The sequence below is a fragment of the Rhineura floridana genome, chromosome 11, assembly GCF_030035675.1.
Source record: "Rhineura floridana isolate rRhiFlo1 chromosome 11, rRhiFlo1.hap2, whole genome shotgun sequence".
Classification (NCBI taxonomy): domain Eukaryota; kingdom Metazoa; phylum Chordata; class Lepidosauria; order Squamata; family Rhineuridae; genus Rhineura; species Rhineura floridana.
Window position 1 is genome coordinate 5,618,412 of NC_084490.1, and position 18,502 is coordinate 5,636,913.

Below are 18,502 nucleotides of genomic sequence, written 5' to 3' on the forward strand. Positions count from 1 at the left end.
ACTGGGAGGCAGGCGGAAGGTCTGGAGGAGGAGGAATAGACGTGTGTGTGTGTGTGTGTACCCGAGGAGGGGAGGGAGGGAGCTGGGCTGCAGGCCAAATCCAGCTGCTTGCCCCCCCTTTTTTTCTCTCTCTCTCCCCTCTCCCCTCCCCCCTCTGCCTTTTTCTAAAGGTCTCTCTCTCTCTCTCTCAGCACGTTTTGGTGGGAAAGAAAAAAGCGGGGGGGGATAAGAATGTGAAAGAAGAGAAACTGATCACAAGAGGAGGAGGAGGAGGAGGAGGCGGATCGCGGCGAGGCGAAGGAGAGAGCGTGGCGCCCCACCGCCCTCATCCAACAGATGGGCGAGAGCCGCGGGCTTTCTGTGCCCAAACTGGGAGCGCGCGGGGGGGGGGGGGAGAGATTACGAAGAGGGAGGGGCGTGGCGCGCAACCATCCGCCCTGGCGAAAGACGGACAGACAATGAGAGAGCTTTGAAGTCCTCCACCCGCCGCTCCTCTCTCTACTTTTCTTCACCAACTCTCATTCATTCCTTTCTTCTCGGCTGTTTCCCCGACCTTTTGCCCCTCTTTCGCTTTGCGTGCCTGACCTTTGAAAGGGCCCGTCCTCCTTTCTCTCACCTGATCCCTTCTCCCTCCCTCTCTCTTCCGCCTCGCCGTCCTTTCCATCGCCTCCTTTCTCCCTTCTCCCATCCTTACGCCCAGAACATCCCCCAGCTGTAAATTTTCCTTCCCCGCCGGGCCTTCCCCCACCCAGATTGCATCCAGCGATTTGGTTTCCATCCTGGATCGGCCTTCTCCCCGGGCCTGATTCATTGGTGCTTGGAGGAAGGAGCTCACCAGACCCTTCCATTACTGGCTTGACTGGGGGCCAGGATCCCAGCAGGGTGGGAAAGCCTTGCGCCTTAATTCGTGGGTGTGCGCGCCTGCTTTCCATTTAAAAGAGAGTCCCCTAAAAGCCTGCAGCCAGCCAAACTCGTCTGCCTCAGCAGAAAATATATTCGTGTATAAAAGAGCCAATACTTTTTTTTTAAGATGGGATCTGTGACATTTTGAGAAAACACCTGGCATCCCTCCAAAATGCAGAACATCTGGAAAATGAACCGTCAACCCCTTATTTAAACCCACAGAAGAGGGAAACACAGCTTTTGAAAACACAAGTTTTGAAAGAGAAAATTGCTACTTCAGGTCAATACAGAAAGCCGCCCTAGATCTGTGTCACCCACTGATTGACTGTTCTGGACTTTGCCTGTAGCAGAATGATAGAAAAGGACGCAATTGGTTTTGGATTGGTTGGCTGTCAACTGGATTGTGCAGTATTTTTCTGGATGTTGAAGCTGGCCTTCGTTTGACAGTAATTCTACTTGGAGAGACTATCTGCATTTGTGGGTCTGGGGAGTACAGCATCTACACTTTTTTCTGGATTTTGGAATTTGTAGTTTGTCAACACTGTTTCTGGATACGGTCTGGATTGAGTATTTGGTCTAAGTACGTTTATAGTTTTTCAGGCCTCCAAGTGGCTTTTTTGTTAGCAGTTACACTGTGTGCTTGTTCTGGATCTGTCTGCTTGTTCTGAGGGGTGCGGAAACATCGTACAGAATTCCTCAAAGTTTACAAATTATGATTTTTTTCTGGAGAGTGTCAGGTTTTCAAAAATTCAAAATTAGGGGGTCATCCTCCCACCAAATTATATATTTTTCCAGTCGTTTGAGAGGGGAAAACATGCTTTTTTGAGGAAATAATCTTGCATTAATGTGTATCATGATTTCTGAAGTTTGATTTTGTCATTTTTTAAAGCAATAACATTTTCATGTTGCAGATTTCATGGAGAGTTTGACCTTTCTGCGAAGCAGTCTGGATTTGTGTGCAAACATTTTTGATTGGGGAGAAAATTGGATCAAACCTCTGCGTTTGATGAAATAAATGTTCTGGGGTGTGGAGAAAGTTTGCAAAGCATCTGGGTATTTGTACACATGGTAAATACTGCCTGCATTCTCAGGAAAAACTGAACTGCTGTTTGTTTGTTTTTAAAATCTATTTTGGATTTGCTCTCTTCTTTTGGACAAGAAGGAAAATTTGTTAGCCTCTGTGGATCTACAGACTGGGACTTCCTTCCCCCATGCCTTTTAGAGTCAAAATAATAGCTCAGGCTTTCTGGATTTCATGACGATGCAAAATCTGTGGTTCTGAGTGTGCCAGGTTATTTTTTTTACACAAGAACCTTTGGAGAGAAGTTTTGCAAATGTCTCCGCTCTGGTTTGCAATTCCACCCAGCGGTTGCAACACAAGCCCCTGTTCCGACTTGTTAGGCTTTTGCCCTGCCTCTTTCAATCCATGCAGCCTGAAAGCGGTCAGGCCTACCCAGATGGTTTTTCTGGGAAGCTTTTGCTGACCAAGAGATTTGGGAAGACTTACAAAAACTTGCTGGGGGGAAGGAGAGAACTGCAAATTGAAACTGGCTGGACTTCTAAGAAACCAGACTCATTGCAATCCAAGGATAAAAATTGTTTGATTTTTATTGGCAATTACCTCCACCCTCTCCTTTGGATTGGAATATTGTTTTGCAACGATTTTGCCAATGTTTTTCAAGGAACTCTTTGTTTTGAATCTGTTGTAGCTTCCTCCATCCCAAAAGACCTGGATATATATTTTTGCAAGGATATGTAAGAAACTGTTATTAAATTTCTCAGGAATCTCTTCTTCCTTTTGGAGCAGCCCATAGCTCGAAGGACAATAATGCACCTAGATATATTTTTTTCAGAAGCCAGAGGAATGGAGGTGTAATTTTATTCCTTATTTCCTTGGTCTGCAGCTGTCCCTTCTCAGCAAAGCAACATGTCTGTAAGTATGCTCAACTAGGAAAGAAATACGTGGCCAAACTCCAGGGGTGACTCAGGAATCAAGAGCTTTTATGACCTTTTACAAAAGATTTATGGTTCAGGGTTACTGGGCCATACTATTTTCCAGGTGTACGAACAGTGAATGTGGGGGCGAGGGAAGCAGAGAGGTATAAAAACTCCGGGAAATGTTTGCTAATCAAAAACTGTTTTAATTTCCCTCACAGCCCCTGCAAAGGTTTAATCTGTGTGTGCCTCTCCCGAATTCACCTGAGACTTTGATTCAGGTGAAATTTGGTGGGATGCTTAAGGAGATGAGAAGGATTTTGGGCTGGGCTTCCACTGAACCTGGGCCTTAGCCCAAAGACTTGTTTGTATGCTGGAGCTCAGACTAGTTTGCTTCACCGCTTAGTGGCCGAAACTTAACACATTAGGGGGCATAGGATCTGACTTCGTTGTTGCTTTGAACCCAGGGGACTTTCAACTTTCGCAAATTGACTTTCAACGTTCGCAAATGGCATAGATATTTTTTACTTTGCGCAGTTTTACCAGAAACAAAGGACAGGAATTGATAGCTCCATCAGCAAGGATCCTCCCTCTGTAACACACATAGAGAAGCACATGTTAGGTTCTTGAACATTCCTCTTGTTTCCAAGGGTCAAGCACCCAACTCCCTAATGAGATCATCCCTAGCAAAGAAGTATTTGTCAACACCCAAACGGGCTGTTTTCCTCCCTTGATTGCTAAGCACTCATCAGTATTTCTCCTGAATATTGGAATACAAAGAGCATATCCTATTAGTGGTCAAGATCTGCATTATATATTAATCTGATCATTGCTATGGGCCGCTTTAGGAACTTGTTTGGCTGAAAAAGCAGGTTAGGGATAGCCTCAACCAACTAGCGCTCAGGTTTGGACCCTTGCGGCTGTTTTATCGGGACCCTGACAACTCTTCCTAAAATTAGGAAACATTGCTCCATCTAGCCCAATATTGGTGACACTGACTGACAGCAGCACTTGGTCCAGCTAGCCCAGTATTGTCAACACTGACTGGAAGCAGCAGTTCAGGTTTGCAGGCTGGGAGTCTTTCCCTAGGATTGAACTTGGGACCCTCTGCATGCAGTCCAGATGCTCTACCACTGAACTACAGCCCCATTTTAATCAAAGGATCAGTTAAAAAAAAATGCCCCCAGGTTTCCTCATTGTTTTTAAAAGTTGCAGGAGTGAGGGATTTCCAGAGGAGTAGGCATGTTACTCTTTTGCAAAAAACACAGAGGCTTAAAGACTAACATATTTATTAGGGCGTACAATTTTGTACTGTGTATGGGAACACTAAAGTCAGGATCATTCAGACCATGGTATTCCCAATTTCTATGTATGGATGTGAAAGTTGGATAGTGACAAAAGTGGATAATAGAAAAATCAACTCACTTGAAATGTGTTGGAGGAGAACTTTGCGCATACCATGGACTATGAAAAAGACAAATAATTGGGTGTTAGAACAAATTAAACCAGAACTGTCACTAGAAGCTAAAATGATGAAAGAGATTATCATACTTTGGACACATAATGAGAAGACATGATCCACTAGAAAAGACAATAATGCTGGGAAAAACAGAAATGAGTAGAAAAAGAGGAAGCCCAAACAAGAGATGGATTGATTCCATAAGGGAAGCCACAGACCTGAACTTACAAGATCTGAGCAGGGTGGTTCATGACAGATGCTCTTGGAGGTCACTGGTTCATAGGGTCGCCATAAGTCGTAGTCAACTTGAAGGCACATAACAACAAAAATTATGTCTGACTCTACATTTCAGTGTTTTAAATGTCCACTTTTGTGTGTCACGGGGTGCCCGTACACATGTTCCATAACTGTGAAGCTCTTACTGATAGATGAGCCAGCTTGTATTATGGAGCCTGGCCACTTGTGAAGGGGTGCTAATTTGTGTTGCAAAATACAACTGTCGTCTTGGAAATGGGAAGATCCCTGAGCAATATAGAAATTGGTCCTGCCTCGTTTATTCAGTGCTAGTATTATTATTTATTACATTTATTCATTGCTTACTATGAAAAAAGTCTCAAAGTGACTTACAATGATAAAAGTATACATAATATAAAATTTGATATACATCAGTAATAATAATAATGTTTAAAAATTAACTAAAATGCTGCTGTTGCCATAACATAAAAAGGACAGATCCTACCCCACTCTGCTGAAGATGAACACCAAATACAGGCTTGGATATATTCATACCCTGTAACCCCAATTAAGACTGAAATACTTGGGTAAACATCTTTGTCTGGCACTTAAAAGTTGGTAGTCATGATGCCAGGCGTGTCTCTTTGGGGAGGGCATCCCACAATCAGGGAGCCACACAGAAGAGGCCCTTCCTTGTGTTGCTGTGCAATTTGGACAGGTCTCTTAAGAAGACATCCTTTCAGCTTCTCCATCCTAGGAGAATTTCAAGCAGGCAATAGCTTGTACCAAAACAAAAAAAGAGGGGGGGTCCGTGTATACATTCAGAAAAATCTCATGGTACAGCCTTCCTTGGACTATACCACTTCTGAATATAGGTTTGAATCCTGCTCTGTAACTCTTTGCCTGCCATTTGAAGGGGTGCAGCTCCAGATGGCACAGAGAGCTGTGTGTGTGTGTTTGCATTTTCTCCCTCTCACACAGTACTGCCCTCCACGTATGTACTTTTGCCTGGCTATGTGGGTGGCCATGCAAGCATGTGTGATCAGCTAAGACTTGGGAGAAACAGATGGCATGGGATTTCGGGGGATTTGGGCGGCGAAAGGGTGGAAACCAGTGAGGACCACTTTGCTCCAGACCAGGTAGAGGTTGCCCTGAGCTTATTATCATCACCCCCAGGGTGCATTAACTGGGTTTTCAGTATCCAGGCCCTCCACTATCCAGGGTTAACATGACCGGGTGAAGCCTTGCATTCGGGACAGCTCTTTCTGGGAACAGCATGGATCTAGGAATGACATTATCAGCCTCCCTGTTGTGGGGGAGGGTTACAATAGATCCAGCATAGCGTAATGGTTAAAGTGTCAGACTATGACCAGGGAGACCAAGGTTCGAATCCTCATTCAGCCATGAAGCTCACTGGAGGGACCTTGGGCCAGTCACTGCCTCTTAGCCTAACCTACCTTGCAGTATTGTTGTGATGATAGAATGGGGAGGGGGAGAAGCATGTGCAGCATCTTGAGCTCCTTGGAGGAAAGGTGGAACTTAAGTGTGAGGAATAAATAACAATATAGCACAGATGGAGTCCAGCTGGTTTGAACTCCAGCTCTCATCATTCTCAGCCAGCAGGGCCAGTGGTCTCAGGCACAATCAACCTCTTGAGGGCCACAGGTTCCCTCCCCTGCAATATATGAAGGCAGCACAGACTGAATCCATTCTGGGGATCTGTTCTGGGCTCCTACTAGAAGCGGGGGATATAAAACTAATAAATAATAAAAATATTTGTCTCCCAGATTGGTGAATCCCAGGCTATCTTTAGGTCTGACTGTAGTCAGGAAGGGTGTACAAACCCTTGGGTTGTTTATGTGGAGGAACCTGTACAATGAAGTTTTGAGCGCCTGTCTCACTTGAATAGGGTTGTTGTGCTAACGGGGGGGGGGTGCCGTTTCTCACTGGATCTTACTGTCTAGGCATCCAAAGAGGACAGTGGGAGCCCATTTGCAGTAGCAACAGTGTCTGGGGATTGCTGTGTGTCTACAGTTGTGTGTTAAGGCCGCCACCCTTAAACTTTCACACCCAAGTGCATCTGAATAGTCACCTCTTCTGAATATGCTCAAATGCATCATTTGTAGCCAGGATGGGTGGGGAGCATTTTGCAGCATGAGGGCCAAAGCAAGAACTGGCCTGCCCTCCACAGGCCATTTTTGACAGGTGGTTGGGGCCATCACGTCTCGGTCACCTGACATCATTACGACATCAGCTGACAACTTCAGAGCGGCTCACTATCAGCGCTGATCAGTGAATCACCTTTATGGCACTTAAGCAAGCAGGCTCTTTCCTTTGATCTGGCTGTACCCTTCCACCTTACTGTTGACAGAACGACTGCTTTATAAAGCTGTAAGCCTTGTACCTAAGTGAAACCTCCATGCTCAGTGACAGTATATCTCTGAATATTTTAGTTGCTGGTGGAGGGGAGGGGAGACAGCCTGGAAGGGCTATTGCCAAAGCTTCCCAAAGGCATCTGACTGGCCATTGTAAGAAGCAAGATCCTGAACAAGACAGACCTTTGATATGAGCCAGCAGGACTCTTAGGTGCTGTGAGTGTGTGATCTGTGCATCCCAGGGAGAACACAACAGTCTCTGCTGGAAGTTTTGTGAAAAACACCTGATGTTTATGCGGCTGCATACACACTTGCCTGTTTGTAGCACAAAAATGTAGTTTTCCTCAATCCGGATCCAGAATCGTTCATGCTCGCCCTCAACATGATGCTTTCAATCTGGATTAATTGTAGATCCTGCCATCCAGGCGGGTGGGTATGATATACATTTGGAAACCCCTTGCGATCTTGGCATATGCCCACCCACAGCATCATTGGGGAGGTATAGATATACCACCAACCCATTGGTAGGGCAACTTGCATCTGTTTTCATATAGACACATGGGATGGGTGGGTAACGCAGAACCAATCTGCCATGAGTTTTTGTTATCGCAATGAAACCAGTGTGTCAAGAAGTGCTCTTCAGGAGCAAAGAATATGCAGTAGGTCTAGAGCAGCCTTTCCCAACTAGTGTGCCTCCAGATGTTGTTGGACCACAACTCCCATCTTCCTGACCATTGGCAATGCTGGCTGAGGTTGATGGGAGTTGTGGTCCAGCAACATCTGGAGGCACACTAGTTGGGAAAGGCTGGTCTAGAGCGTGTAGAAGAAGAACTCACTCTCCATTGATTCTAGAGTAAAATGTCATTTGTATGCAGCCTGTATCAATTACTATTGAGGCCACATTCACACCACACATTTATTCCGCTATTATTCCACTTTAAACAGTAATAGCTTCCCCCAAAGAATCCTGGGAAGTGTAGTTTGTGAAGGGTGGTGAGAGAGAGCTGTTAGGAGACCCCTGTTCTCTCAGAGCTACAATTCCCACAGTGGTTTCAGTCCCTCTTGAGAGAGCTCTGGGAATGGTAGCTCTGTGAGGGGAATAGGGGTCTCCTAGCAACTCTCAGCACCCTTCACAAACCACCCTTCCCAGAATTCTTTGGGGGAAGCCGTGACTGTTTAATGTGGAATAATTGTGGCGTAAATTCTTTTATTCTCACTCCCTCATATGTGTATGCACATATATAAATGTATGTATGTGTATGCATAATGCATTTTATGTATTCTAATTGTATTCTATGCATTTTAATTTACTGTATATTTTGTGTTTTCATTGTGTATTTTGTTATATATGTGTGCAATTTTATTGTAGCCGCCCTGAGTGCCCTATTGTAGGGTAGACGGGTGGGATAGAAATATTTTAAATAAATTAAATAAATATATGTATGGTGTGAATGTGCTCCAGGATGCCAGTCTTTGGCTGCATTTTGGGATTTGCTGAGCGGCTATCCCAGGATGACCATCTGAGGACTGTTGCTGGAGATGGGGGTGGTGGTCCGATTGCCTAACCTGCCCTCTGCTCCCCCCCCCAGGCCCAGTTGTGCCGTGCCCTTTACGACAATGCTGCTGAGTGCCCGGACGAACTCTCCTTCCGCAAGGGCGACTTGATGGTTCTGTTGCAACCTGAGGCCCCCGGCTTGGAGGGCTGGCACCTCTGTTCCTTGCACGGACAGCAGGGGATTGTGCCGGCCAACAGGGTCAGAGTCCTCCCGGAGCCAGGATCCCCAGGGCCGACCCCTCGCCGAAACCACACCCCAGCGGACATCTACCATGTGCCCAGGAAGGAGGTGGCAGGGGTTGGCACTGCCTATGAAGTGCCCCAGGACGAGCGGAAGAGGCGGGGCCCAGGCAAGGAAGAGCAGGAGGTGAGGAAAGGGACCGGTCACCCTGCTTGCTCTATGGACCGGGCGGGGAGCTCAGGAACACGGCCCAGACCGTTGGTCCATCTAGCTCAGTATTGCTTACACTGATTGGCAGTGGCTCTCCAGCGTTCCAGGCAGGGTTGCCCTACCTGGAGATGCCAATGGGGGTTGAACCTGGGACCTTTTGCGCGCAAAGCAGATGCTCTGCCGCTGAGCTCTGGCCTTCCAAACAGCTAGAGGGGCTGGGAATTGAACCCGGGGCCCCATGCATGCAATGCAGCTGCATCCCCCTCTGCACAAATAGCTCTGTGTCCCTGTGTCACGTTCAGAGTCAGTTGGGAACTGTGTAATTTGAGGTCGATATTCTGCTAGGAAGCCACTGGTGTGACTCTGGGGGAAGGGGAGGGGAGAAAAAAACTGTGGCGGTGAGTGTTGGTCTTGTAGCTCCGCCCTTTCACATTTACCCACGCCCCCTTTAGCACTGCCCCATCTTTCATCACACCCCCTTGAAATAAAGAGGACACGTGATTTATTGAAAGCGGTCTTTCCCAACCTGGTGCCCTCCAGATTTTTGGACCACAACAACAGCTGTGTTGGCATGAGCTGATGGGAGTTGGGGTCCAAAGCATCTGGAGGGTATGGAAAGACTGCTTTACGGTATTCCTCCAGTGCCAGGGCTAAATCTTAGGCTAGTCTCGTACCTGAGGATTTTTACTACAGCGAGACACAATTCAGACTGTGAATCTCAGCATTCAGGATGAATCTGCTACTTTGTATGTGTGTGTGTGTGGGTATTGTGTACATCCTGGCCTGATTTCTGCCCCTTCTCCTGCCCCCACCCCAGGTTTATGAGGTGCCACCACCTGCCCGGCCCTGCCCTCTGCCCCCGGAGGGGATCTACAGGGTGCCTCGGGGCACCAGGAGAGATGGGGACCCTACAGAGGTTAGTGTTTATGCACAATTGAAGAATTATGAGATAAAACCTGAGCAGCTTGCTGCATTAACTTTGATGCCATGTCGTATTGCATATATCTTGTTATTTGTTTTAATCCTGACATTTCTTCAAGGAGGCCAGAGCTAAGTACATGGTTCGTGCCCCTCCATTTCATCCTCACAACAGCCTGTGAGGTAGGTTAGGCAGAAAGAGCATGACTGGCCCATATTCACTCATGGAGCTTCACGGCTGAGTGGGGATTTCAACCCAGATCTCACCGGCCATAGTCTGGCACTTGGGTCACTACATCACCTTGGCTCTACAACTGGCATAGGGGTTGGGAGATTGCGGAAGCAGCATTTTAAATTGGAGGGAGGGCCTCCTCCCTGCCTCCCCTCCCCTTCCTTCATTTTGTTTCACTTATGAGGTGTTTCCCATAAAACAGTGATTAACAATTTTAAAAAATCAATAAAAACAATATTTCAAATCCAGTACAGATACAGACGAGGCTTCATCTGTTTGCTAGATTGTAAGCTCAATGGGGCAGGGATTTGTGCTGTCATGTTTAAAGTGCCATAGACGTGGCAAAGTAATGATGATAATAATCTTTTGCACTTTGGCCCCATCTGTACTATACATTTAAAGCACTCTTATACCACAAACAGTCCTGCCTTCCCCCAAAGCATCCTGGGAACTGTAGTTTGTTAAGGGTGCTGAGAGTTGCTAGGAGAGCCCTATTCCCCTCACAGAGCTACAATTCCCGGAGTGGTTTAACAATCAGCCTCTCTTCCCAGGGAACTCAGGGAATCACAGGTCTGTGAGGGGAATAGGGGTCTCCTGGCAACTCTCAGCGCCCTTCACAAAGCAGGATTCTTTGGGGAAGCCAGGACCGTTTACAGTTTTATCATAGTGCTCTAAATATAACATGCAGATTGGGCCTTTGTCCAGATAGCTGTGCATACTGTTAAAATCTGGGCCGTTAATTCCTATTATTATTATTAAAAAGCATTTATATACTGCTTAATATTTCAAACATCTTTTTATTATTATTATTATTAATCCCACCCATCCTCCCAGGAGAGACTTTTCTGCCACAGCCGCGTTAACCATTTCCAAGTGAGGCCTCCTGCCTCTAGTCCGATGGGACGCATTTGATAACCATGCCGTTGAAACCATTGGGATGCGGCTGAGCCATTGCAACTGCTGGCCATCGGGGCGCACCCTCCTCTGGAGGGCTGCCTTTGTGGACAGCTGGACCTGTCTGTTGCAGAAGACAGCTGCTGCCATGCTGGTCTCCAGGGGTAACTGGATCCCAGCCCAAATGTGGAGACGGCTGTCTCCGAACCAAATCAGTGTCCTTCTCGGCTTCTTCTGCTCCCACAGCCAAGGCGAAGGTTGCCCTAGATGGATGAAAACTTGGCGGAGAGTGGCAGGTGGGGTTGGGAAGGGGGGGGCCGCCGGATCGGGATTTGAAATGTAAGAGATACACTTGCGGGCTTGGGGGCGAGTCTCTGTGGAGCAACAGCCCAACAGAACTGGTTGCATGCATCTGCCGTGGGGCTCTTTGGATTTAGGGGGGCATCTCTTCTAGGTGGCTTTGTTGTGTAGGTTTGTATGGCCCTTGGGATGGGAAAACTGGGAACAATCCCTTAAAATCCGGGACATAATTATAAGAAGATGCCCTGTGCTACGTCAGACCATTGATCCCTCTGACTCAGAGTTGCCTCTACACTGACCGGCAACAGCTCTCCAGGGTTTCAGGCAGGGAGTCTGTGCCAGCCCCAACTGGAGATTGGACCTGGGACCCTCTGCATGCAAAACAGTTGCTCTGCCACTGAGCTATGGAGCAGCCTCCTTTGCAAGAACTACTTTTCGGTGGGCTGCTCTTTGAAGCATACTTGCAAGGGACTGAAACGGGTGGGGAACTTGCTGGGGGGCCAAATGCAGCCCTCCAAGCCTCTCTGTCTGGCCCTTGACCGTCTCCCAAGCCAGACACACACACGCCCTCTCCCCAGGCCCCACCCCTCACCCTTTGCACCAATGGCAGCTGGTGGCTCCATGTCAGTGGGACAATGGAATCCACTCCAGATTTTAATCTGAACCTTCAAGGAGCTGTCCAAGGTGCTAAAGCAAATTCCAAAAGCCCTCCCAAATCCTGCTCAATGAGTCATCTTTCATCCTTTCGCATTCTGTCTTCCATTGATTGATCTAGGTGTGCAAAAAAAGGGGCAGAATTCCTGGGAGTTTACCATTTTGGTCTGAAGTTAGGGGATTCTATCTCAAAAATTTTTTTCTTTTTTTTAATATCCCCACAAGTAGAAGGTGAGCCCTATAACCTTCTTCCAAACATGCTAGTTTTCAACAGGCAGGGAGCCCTTGATGAGATGGATGCGAACAGACTCAAGCATCTGATTCTGCAATATGAAATGGAGCACTCCCTGCAAGTGTGCAATATGCGTAGACTGGCACTTTCGCCCACAAATTGTCTCTTTTTTCACCTCCTTCAGGTATTCTTTTTCTGCTTGCAGGTTTATGATGTCCCCTCCTCCCTGATCCGGGACTCTCTGTCCGACACCTACGACTCGCCTTCCTCTTGCCCAAAGAAAGTGGCCCGTGTGGCCCCACAGCCCACAGCCCCTCTGCCCTCTGATGACCCCTATGACGTGCCCCTCACCTTCAAGAAGCCCCCAGGTCAAGAGGAGGAAGAGGAGGCAGACAACGAAGGCTCGGAGCAGCTCCTTGTCTATGCCACCCCATCAAACTTGCGCCGTGCCTCAGCCTTGCTTAACTTGTACGAATCACCTGAGGAAGTCCTGGCGGGAGGGAGGGAGGGGGAAGAGGAAGAGGAAGATGGGAGCATTTATGACATTCCTTTGCTGGCACCCGGCTCCCCGCCCCTTGAGGGGGCTCTGCAAGGGTTAAGCCTGAGGGATCCTGGGCCCCCTTCCCGCCCCCGTTTACCCTCGGCAGAGAGCCTGTCTCGTCGCCCGCTGCCCGCCCTCCCCAGCGAAGAGCGCCTTTCTGTCGAACCCCCGCCCCCGTCACCAAGCATTGTCCGGAAAGGCAGCATCCAGGACCGCCCACTGCCCCCGCCTCCACCCCGACTGGGGGGTCTTGGAGCGGGAGACCCACTGGAGCAAGTCGTGGACAACGGCCACAATGAGTATGAGGGGATCCGCCTGACAGAGGAATATGACTATGTTCACCTTAAGGTAAGGGCCGTGGTGGGCGGCAGCGGTGCTTGTGTCAACCTTTGACTCCAAGTCTAAGGTCACGTGGGTGCCATACGTTCAAAGCGCTGCTGTGCCACTCCACCCTGCCAAAGCATCCTGCGTAGTTTTTTAAGGGTGTTGGGAGTTATTAGGTGACCCTGTTCCCCTCCCAGAGCTGCAGTTTCCAGAGTGCCCTGAGAAGAGGGATTGATTGTTAAAGCACTCTGGAAATTGTAGCTCTGTGAGGAGAATCGGGGTCTCCTAACTACTCTCGGCACCCTTTGCAAACTATAGTTGACCAGGATTCTTTGTGGGGAAGCCATGATTTTTTAAAGTGATATCCCAGTCCTTTAAATGTTTGGTGCAGATGAGGCCTAATATCGCATGAGTTTTCCTTCTCTACTATTCTGGATTTGCACAAAATTGGGATTTGCAAAAAACTTAAAAAATTGTTTTCCTGCATTGAAATTAATAACTTTCACTTGTTTAATTGTCTGTACTGATGTTGTTATTTTTCATAAGGTTCCATAAGGCAGTGTGGTGAAGCTTTTTCTAGAATGGAGATGTGGTGATGGGGAAACCAACACTGCTTAACAACTGAATGGTAGGCAGAAATCCAAGAGGTAATGTTTTTCCCTGTCATTGTATCTCCGCTCTGTGACAAGCTTCTGCAGCAGTTAAACACACGAGAGCCCTGCTAGGGGGGGGAAAACAGGTGGCAAGCCTAATGTTGACCTCTGACCCCTGCCTTCAACCTCCAGTGGAGAATCCTCCCCCTCAGATAAAAATTTTCATTTAAAAACAAAACAACATATCCCAGAAACCAGTTTTGTTTTTAATGAGATTTGAGCTTCTTATGCTTCCTCCCCAGGGTATCCTAATTTTGATATATATTTTTTTATTTTTTAAAGTTACATTTCTTTAGAAAGAAAGACTTGCAGACCGCTTAATCACAAAAACTCTCTAAGTGGTGTATATAATAAAATTAACTATGAAATCCAGCTAAAGTTCACCAAACTGTTAACAAGCATTCATAAGATAATTATCAATAAAACACAGATAAAATCAGTAAAACTTTAGAAGAAGGGCCATAGCTCCATGGCAGGTTCAGTCCTCGATAGCATCTCGAGGTACAGCTGGGAGAGACTGGGATCTCTGCCTGAAATCCTAGAGAGCTGCTGCCCGTCCGTGTGAGCAATACTGAGCTAGATGGACCATGGTCTGATTCGGCAAAAGGCAGTTTTCTATATTCCTGTGTTTTAAAACAAACATACCTAACTAAATTATCTGTCTGGGTAGGCTTGCTGAAATAGAAAAAGGTTTCAACAGCATATAAAACTATATAGTGAGGGTGCCCGCCTAATGTCAAGAGGCAGAGTTCCAAAGCTTAGATGCTGCCACACTGGTAAAGATTGATTCCTCGCAAATGTGAAATGAAGATTATATGGCACTTGTGGAAGTACAGTGCAGCTTGAAGCAGTCAAATAAGATCATAAGAGCCCTGCTGGATTAGGCCACTGGCCCAGCTAGTCCAGCATCCTATTCTCAGAGGCTAATCAGATACCCATGGGAAGCCCACAAGCAGGACCTGAGTGCAAGAGTCCGCTCCCTTCTGCGGTTCCCAGCAACTGGTATTCGGAAGCATGTTGCCTCCAACAGTGGAGGTAGAACTTAGCCACTGTGGCTATTAGCCATTGATAGCCTTTCCCTCCATGAATTTGTCCAGTGCTCTTTTAAAGCCATCCAAGTTGGGGGCCGTCGCTGCCTCCTGGGGGAGCAAATTCCTAGTTTAACTCTAGGCTACAGGAGGGCCCCACTCATATGGCAGGTTACGTTCTGGACCCCCGCCCAAAAGCAAAAACTGCCCAAAAGCAGAACTCATTGAATAGAATGGTGCGCGATGCCCAAAAACCGCTGTAAAAGTGGAACAAGCGCCGTATGAGTGGGGTTTTAGTCTAATTGCATCTACTTGAGACCGCCACATTAGCGAAGCGCCATAAAGCAGGGCCCTCCTGTATATGAAGAAGTAGTTTGTTTTGTCGGTCCTGTATCTGAATAGGCACATATGGGGCAAGGCGATCCCTCAAACTGGTCTGCAGCCATTAAAGGTTTTATGTACCAATAGCAAAACCATAAGCTTGGCCCAGTAACAAATAAGTGGCCTGTGCTTAAGCACAGAACCTCACTCCTGTCAGCAATTTTGCAGTTTCTGGATCAAGGAAAGCCCCACATCCAAACATCCACTGCAAGTATTCTAACAGTTTTTCTATTCTTTTCATCAGTAAAAAGAACCTTAATGTTTTATTTCAGATCTAGTAAAGTGACGCATAACAAGACTGACACATATCACTAAACTTGCTAGCAAGAAGATGTGAAGGCTATCTGAATCCCATCATGGAAAAAACCTGTTGGATATATGGCTGGTTTCTGGGATATATTGTTTTGTTTTCAGTGAAATTTGAGCTTCTTAGGAGAGCACTACATCCTAGGCGTTTTGTTCCATGTGAATCACCAAGAGTATGCACAATTCTGCCTCTCCCTTCCACCTCTCTTCCTTCCTAGGGAGCAAATAAAATCCAGCCCAAAGCAGCAGCTCCTGAAGGGACCCTTGGACTCACCTTACCTGGAGACACAGCTCAGACTGAAGAAATGGTATCTACTGCTTTTCATTTTTATTCATGTATTCAGTGGGTTACCCTGGCAAGGGATGGTTGTCGGCATTTCCTTATAAAATGCATCTTCCCTGTGAGGTAGGCCCCTTCGCTTTTTTCAGATTTCTTTTTAAGGGACACCTGAGACAGAAAGGGACTCTCTCAAGGCTGCATGAGCCCCCTGTCCTCAAACCCCTCACCCTCGAGAACAGCCAAATTTCCCTCTTCTATTTTTGCCATCCAGGAATTGGGGGGGGGGATTTTGGTTCTGTCATAAACAGCTGAGGTTGTCATACTTTGGACACATAACGAGAAGACATTATTAACTAGAAAAGACAATAATGCTGGGGAAAACAGAAGGGAGTAGAAAAAGAGGAAGGCCAAAGAAGAGATGGATTGATTCCATGAAGGAAGCCACAGACCTGAACAGGGTGGTTCATGACGGATACTCTTGGAGGTCACCGATTCATAGGGTTGCCATAAGTCGTAATTGACTTGAAGGCACATGACAACAACATAAACAGCATGACGCTGAAATACATGATACTTTTTTTCCGGCTTAAATCCTCCCACATTTGAAGCAGTCTGATTAAATGCCCATTTCTCTGTTTCTGTGGAACGCACAGAGGAGAAAATTCCAGAGTTAGAGAGTGGCCATTTTGGTTAGGACCCACTCTGAAAATAGCCCCAGAAAGTGAACACCATATCCATCTAACCCTTTCTCTCTGGTTTATAGGCTCCACCTTCCCCAGAGGACAGCCAACTCTTGCAGTTCTATACGGGGCAATGCCAAACTCATTATGCCACCCTCCTTTCGGCCATCGAGGCGCTCCTTGCCAGCGCTGGTGCCCACCAGCCCCCTCGGATCTTTGTGCCCCATGGCAAATTTGTCATCATCACAGCACACAAACTGGTCTTCGTAGGGGACACTGTGTCCCGCCTAGCATCCTCTGCAACACTGCGAGCAAGGGTGGGGGCGGCCAGCAGCACCCTCTGCCAGGCCCTGAAGGAAGCCGTGCTCTCCGTCAAGGGTGCCGCTTTGCGGTATCCCTCGCTGCCTGCTGTCCGGGAGATGCGAGAGTGCGTGGTGGAGCTCTCCCGACAAGCCTTGGCCTTCACCTCCTTGCTGGGCACCCTGGTGCCATCTTGATCCAGCCTTCTGGGCCAACATCGATTCGTCACCAGCGAACTCCCAACGCCTGCCCTTAAGCTGTGAGACACGCTACAAGCCCCTCCTGTGGCAATAACGGCCACTTGATTGCCGTGGTGTTCTGCTGTCTCTGGTAACAAGGAGGCCTGAATATGGATTACTCTGGCCCTTGTATCGGTACTAATGTTTCCCTCGAGTTCTGACTACACATTTGTCAGGACCCTAAAAGGGCCTCTGGTTTCCACAGCATTCAGTGTTGACACTCAGAAAGCAAATTTTGCTACCTCCAACCCTCGGGTGCTCAGTTTTGACCACGGAGAAGATAAACTTTGCTCTGTGACCTTTAACCCTTCATGGCTTCTCTCCTGAAGAAGCTAGGCCCTTGATAGGTGTCTCAGCCCCTCCACTTTGTGACAAGAAATGGCTGTTGTGAGCACCAACTCTTTGCCTGCCTCTTCTCTTCTAATCCCTACCCTTGCACCTGTGAGCTACCACCCTGGATCGTTCTCCTAACCAAAGAACCTTCTTGACTGTTGCCCTCTGAGCCAGCGCTGTGCTTGACAGCGCTCTTTCCTCACTGCTGTTAGCTTCTGCTAAAGTGGCAGGACTCCAAGACTGGTTCATTCCCCAGTATTAAGAGCTTCCACACTAATTCCTCAGAAGTCCCTCGATACAGATTATGGCATGGGGTTGTCAGACCAAAGACATGAACTGAACTCTCTCTGGCTTGCCACAGACCTGATGATGGTTCTTAGGCACACTCCCTCCCTCCCTCCCTCCCTCCCTCCTCGAAAGAGCCTTAATGGGGAAGGAACAAAAGGGAGAAAGGAAAGAGAATTGGCTCTTTTCATCCCGTAAGAAAGGATTCTGGAACAATAGCTGGAGGAAGAGAAAGGGGGGGGGTGGAAGAATGGGCAATGTGGCCACAGCAGAGAGCATTATGCAAAAGGGGCAAAAGTAAACAAGTACAGAGAGGAGCAAAGTAATCTGGGGCAAAAGGGAAGAAGCCGAGGGTGAGGAGGAAATGATAAAAAATGGACAATGATCTCAAGATCATGATGCTCAAAGAGAAGGACCTACATGTTGAAAGGGTCCCAGTGGGCCGGGAGCGTTTGCGGGAGGGGGGTGGAATAATGAGCCACTCCTGGAGCAGCTAATGAAGCTAGCATCTGGAGGGGTTCCTTTAATTAAAAAATGAAGTCCTTCAGCTTGACCGACAGATTCATTCCTCAGGTCTGTTGTCTTCCTCTGAAAATGCCCCTCTAGACTCACATGCCGTCTTGGGTAGCTGCCAAACAAACTTGCAGTTTGCGGCATCAACCTGCACCCAACCCAGCCCCTCCCTCATCTCATTTCCCCACCAGGAAGCAAACGGGGTCTAAAACAACTCTCTCAGGAAATATTTGCCAAGTTATTTTCTAGGTTTGATCATAATAAAATGGGTGAAAAAACAAATGCCTGCGTTTGTTGCTTCCTCCCACATCCTGATATGTTTCCTGCCCTAATCCCCCAACAACTCTGAAGGGTTTTTTTTATTTCTGATTATTGATATATTACTGTTCATAAAACATAATCACAGGGATGTACAAATGTAAAATATAACAACAAAAATAATAAAGCAACTGCTGGAGGTAGGATGCTTCCGAGTACCAGTAGCTGGAAACCACAGGAGGACAGTGCTTTTGCAGGCATGTTTTGCTTGTGGGCTTATTCCCAGAGTCATCTGGTTG

General features: G+C 47.4%; 1 protein-coding gene across 1 annotated transcript; it reads left to right on the forward strand.

Moving 5' to 3' along the window:
* The first annotated feature begins 40 nt into the window (after nt 1-40).
* Nucleotides 41-18,227, forward strand: EFS (embryonal Fyn-associated substrate). Its single transcript, XM_061589950.1, has 6 exons — nt 41-2,836; nt 8,496-8,828; nt 9,670-9,768; nt 12,288-12,971; nt 15,534-15,623; nt 16,359-18,227. Exons 1-6 carry the CDS (start codon nt 2,831-2,833, stop codon nt 16,770-16,772), a joined length of 1,626 nt encoding a protein of 541 aa, XP_061445934.1. The 5' UTR covers nt 41-2,830; the 3' UTR covers nt 16,773-18,227.
* Nucleotides 18,228-18,502: the final 275 nt, after the last annotated feature.

Excerpts from the sequence above, each read along its gene's own strand:
- EFS (XM_061589950.1), top strand. Across the intron at positions 12,972-15,533 it reads ATGACTATGTTCACCTTAAG|GGAGCAAATAAAATCCAGCC; the intron begins GTAAGGGCCGTG and ends CTTCCTTCCTAG. Across the intron at positions 15,624-16,358 it reads CAGCTCAGACTGAAGAAATG|GCTCCACCTTCCCCAGAGGA; the intron begins GTATCTACTGCT and ends TCTGGTTTATAG.